General features: G+C 35.7%; 2 protein-coding genes across 2 annotated transcripts in view; both read right to left on the bottom strand.

The window, feature by feature from the left end:
* Nucleotides 1–1,096: 1,096 nt before the first annotated feature.
* Nucleotides 1,097–2,397, bottom strand: LOC109854214 (protein TolA-like). The gene is made up of 5 exons (XM_020427092.1): nt 2,369–2,397; nt 2,025–2,258; nt 1,710–1,906; nt 1,367–1,604; nt 1,097–1,269 (listed from the first exon to the last, which is right to left on the bottom strand). Exons 1-5 carry the CDS (start codon nt 2,384–2,386, stop codon nt 1,177–1,179), a joined length of 780 nt encoding a protein of 259 aa, XP_020282681.1. The 5' UTR covers nt 2,387–2,397; the 3' UTR covers nt 1,097–1,176.
* Nucleotides 2,398–3,214: 817 nt separating this feature from the next.
* The window catches only part of LOC109854207, a 3,289-nt gene continuing 2,039 nt past the window's right edge, over nt 3,215–4,464 (bottom strand). The window contains exons 3-4 of the mRNA XM_020427082.1: nt 3,969–4,433; nt 3,215–3,895 (exon numbers count right to left, since the gene is read on the bottom strand). Coding sequence (XP_020282671.1) covers nt 3,321–3,895; nt 3,969–4,433 — 1,040 coding nt within the window. The 3' untranslated portion in view covers nt 3,215–3,320. The remainder of the gene's footprint in view (nt 3,896–3,968; nt 4,434–4,464) is intronic.

Raw genomic sequence — 4,464 nt, 5'->3', positions numbered from 1 at the left:
TACAGCTTACGACTAAACTAATATCTAATTGTAGAATGGGCCTAATCGATTGTGATTGGTCAATTTTTTAGCGCTTACAGCTTATGACTGTATTGTAAACGACACCTTAGTGGCCTTCTACAATAAGATATAATACAGTCGTAAGAAATAGACCAATCACANTCGATTATTCTTCTGTAATTTGTCTGTGATTGGTCAAAAATCTTGTTTCTGATTTCTGATTTATTACTAATATCTTATTGTAGAAGGGCCTTTAGAGATATATTCTAATATATGCATAAAAGAAATCAAATACATACATGAAAGAAATATTTTTATCATAAGATAATTTTATTTAATTTTATTTCCGTTTTTCTCACAAGTTTTACAAATATAACATACTCTCGATCATCTCTTACGCGCCAACACAAAATACTGATATATAACTCGATCTGTCATATGCAATCACAACCTCACCGCAATGACAGCTAGTAGTATACAACGTGAACGAAGCGCACCTTCGAGACAACCAATTAGCATCGCGGAAAAGAGGCAACAATCAAGATCGATAGAATCGATTCTGATTGTTTGCACACGCTTTTTCATATAGGATATATATTTTTTAAACAATCTCTTGCTGACGGATGGTATTATATGTCTTCAAAGTCACGACGTCATCGTCCAATGGTAATAACAGTAAAAATAATATTATTAATAATATTTAAAATAGTGCTGTCACATTATCATGTTTAAAACAACACACATATTATGCAACTAAAATAAATAACTGAAATAAATAACTGTTGTGTCTCTGTGAACGCGATATATTGTATTGTTCTACAACTAAAAATTCTACAGTAGTTTTTACCAACTGCTGATAACATTATTTTATTTTAAAAAAAGTAGAATTATAAACATTTATTTGTATAAGATTAAAGACACATTATTATGTTGCGTTAAACTAATATTAATTAAGAAACTAAATAATTAAAGCAATGAGTAAAAGATACCCCAATGAAAAACTCGCGAGATAACTTGTACGCGTAACTTTTATTACTGAAATATAAGTCATACATACATAACAATTATATAAAAATATATTTAGATTACACATAGACCCGTTTTTCATGTGCCACCACCTAAATATAATAATGTAACGCATATAATATATATAAATACAATATTATAATTCAACTTTCAACCCCAAGGATGATGAGCGGGTTTCTGTAAATTCGCTTGCTGAACCGCAGCTGCAATTGCATTTTCTTTCGCAGCTATCACATCTTTCACCTGGGGAAAAAAAAAATACAATTAAATAGGAATATATTATCAAAAATTTATAAGAGAAAACAATAAGAACAGATCGTATATATTTCGGTAACAATACTTTAGCTTCTTGCTCGCTCTGGCTAATTTGCTTGTCAACATCCTGCTTTCGTAGTTCCGCCGCAGTTTCTGACGCGTTTCTTTGGATTGCCGCAGCTGCAGCTGCTTCCCTAGCAGCCGCCACCCTTTGTGCGGCTGCCACCGCGTCTTTCAAAGTCGCTAATCTCTGCTGCAACGCCACGAGTTGTCGTGCACTGGCTTTAGCCTCGGCTTCGGCGTGTTGTGAGATTTCCTGCGATCTGCAAAAATGTAGCGTACGATAAATGAGAGAAAGAAAATGCGGTTCTGCGAGAATACAATCACACACGTAATGACGTAAAATCGAGTGAATTAATTATTCGTACCTCGCAGCAGCTTCTCTCGCCGCTGCCTCCTTCGCTAATGCAATTTTCTGCTGAAATAGCGCGGCATGCTTCGCTTCCGCAACTTTGTGCTGAGCCACGACAACATTGTTGTTCGCCTCTTTCGCTTGCTGAATCGCGCGCAAGACCTCCGGCGGATACACAATTGTGGGTGTGCCAGGAACTGGATCTTTCAAAGCCTGCCGTATGCAAATTGATAGCAAATAAAACTGTGATTTTCTCAAAGTTTTATATTTAAAATAAAATTTACATAAAATAAAATTTACATAAACACATGTAAAATCAAAATGTGCATACCTGAAGAGCGACATTGTGTGTGGCTTGAGCTTGAACCTGTGCGAGGGCTACATCAGCAGAGACTGGCGGATTCCAAGATGAAGCTGCAAAACCTGTAGGACCCCAGGCGGGAGGACCAAAGGCTGGTACAAATCCAAAGAAATCAGGCGATCCGAAAAATGCTACACCACGCTTTTGCTTTTTTCCTATCGATTTCAGTTCCACTTCAGACGCAACTACAGATAGCAACAAGATCTATAAAAACAAAACAAAAAAATCCACATATCTATTATCGTTCAAAATAAAAAAAATGATATTTTAGAAATCTTGAACAAAGCCAAAGATGTTTGAGAGCTTCTGATTACCGTCACGAGAGTCTTCATCTTGAGTGATATTGCTGATGATACTGAATCTTCCACAGTGGAATCCTGGTATATATACAACTTATGATAGACGCGAAGGAGAATGCTCCACCGCCTTTGGGATAATCAGGGAATTAATTAGAACTATCATAAGGTGTAGGTAAAAGTTCATGTATTACAAACAAAATTATAGTCTTCGTTTTTAATGATGATTTTCTGAAAGGCGTGTGCTGTACAATCACTGTGCGCAAGACTATTTATGTCCTGGAAATCGATAAGACAAAGATTCTATCTCGACTTCAAACTTAAGGAAGTAGTTACTCAATGGTGATGTAGCAAGTACTTCCGCTACGCTATCGCGTCAAAATAAATGTCAGATAAATTTATTTAATCGATATTATTATTTTGAAAGAGAGATTGTGTGTTTGATTTCAATCTTTACGTATTTTTTATCGACACGTGCGAGTTTTATAAAATATTCAAGTAAATAAAAATAGCAGCCAGCAGTGTTATTTAAATATGTGTATATATTTTATTATTAGATTCAAAAACTTACATATTTGTATTGTCTGTTAAAGTCTTGTACATAAGGTTTTTTTTAAATATATTTAATATATAATATATAATTAATATATTTAATATATAAAATTTCAAATTATACTACTTTATAAAAATGTCATACATATTCGTTTACTTACAACTAATAGATGTGTCTTTATATGTTTGTAATATGTAACGTTATTTATAAATTAAGGAACATAACAAAATCGCAAGTAAAACTTGAAATTCGTATCTGTATATATATTTTGTTATTATATATATAAAATTAAAAAATTAGCAACAAATTTCTGTAACGAGAAAGTAAGAATAACTATGAGCGACGGAAAAATTTTAGTCTAAAATTAACATTAATGTTAACATTATTTTCCATAAGTATTTGGTTACACTTTATCGGTTAAATTCCCGTCAGATCACGAAGAATTTCTGCGTTCGTGAGAGAACGCACGTGTCCTCTCACCGCGCTCGGTCCATAAAAGGAAGTTTCGCTGCGAGGATCCGACAATTGCCTCACGTTCGAACGAAGGACCGTTTCTTCGGCTAGGGTTTTGCTCGCTTTCCAGTTGCTCGAAGACAAGTACGGATCATTATTTTTCGACAAGTGTTTGTAGTACTTGGCGGCATGAAAATAACTATCTTCTTTTGGCGATTTCTTAGGCGACACGTATTTCTCATTAGTTTTCGCGCGCTTAAAATACTTGCCGGTTTCTGGATTTTTGTATCCGAAAGCCTCTTCGTAAATCACTTTGGGCGTCGTTTGAACGGAGATGTCTGAAGCGTAAGCCGCAATGTCTCTGTAACCAGTCCTGGGAACTTTACGATTTTTTCGGTAAGTCTGTGATTCCTGTCTCTTCGACTCCTCACGTTGCTCATCATTTCCGCGGGATCGATTTTTATTCTTTTGTTGTCGTTTACGAACCACTGGATTGTTGTGACTATCTATTTCTGGCACTTCCTTCAAGTGCACGTATTCTGTAAGCAAATAAAAAAAACGTAAACGTCAGAGCTCTGTAATGCGTCGTATCGTCGAGTTTCTTATACTTACTCTGTTTCGGTAGTTCTTTTCTGTAAGATTCTTCAAATTCCTGCTCCAAGTCTTTCCCGTAATATTTCGTATGTTTCGGTTCCACTTCGTAAGAATCCTCTTCGGTTTCTTCGCGTTTTTCTTCGTGCTTGCGACTCTCCTCTTCGTCTTCTTCTTCGTACGAGTCGCGCGACGACGTTTTTGGAAGTTCGGCGTACTTAGCGCGATAGTCCGATGACGAATTTTCCTCCTCTTCATCATTGCTCGGTGACGAATAATTCTTATATCTCGAATTTGAATTATCATCGTCGGGATCCTCGTCACTTTGCGCTCTATATTTTCCGAATCTCTCGTCGTATTCTTTAAAGGGGAAAGACATCGAAGGCTTGAAGTCGCTTTCCGTCGGTGGCTCTTTAAACTTTTTAGATTGCTGCTCATCATCGTCATCTTCGGAACTTTCATATTCTTTTTCCGGCTGTTTGTATCCTGAAAAAAATATATTAATATATATATATAT

This window comes from Pseudomyrmex gracilis, unplaced genomic scaffold (assembly GCF_002006095.1).
Source record: "Pseudomyrmex gracilis isolate BER0280 unplaced genomic scaffold, ASM200609v1 scaffold_61, whole genome shotgun sequence".
Taxonomy (NCBI): Eukaryota; Metazoa; Arthropoda; class Insecta; order Hymenoptera; family Formicidae; genus Pseudomyrmex; species Pseudomyrmex gracilis.
Note: the sequence above shows the minus strand (reverse complement) of the source record. Positions and strands in the feature narration are given on the sequence as shown.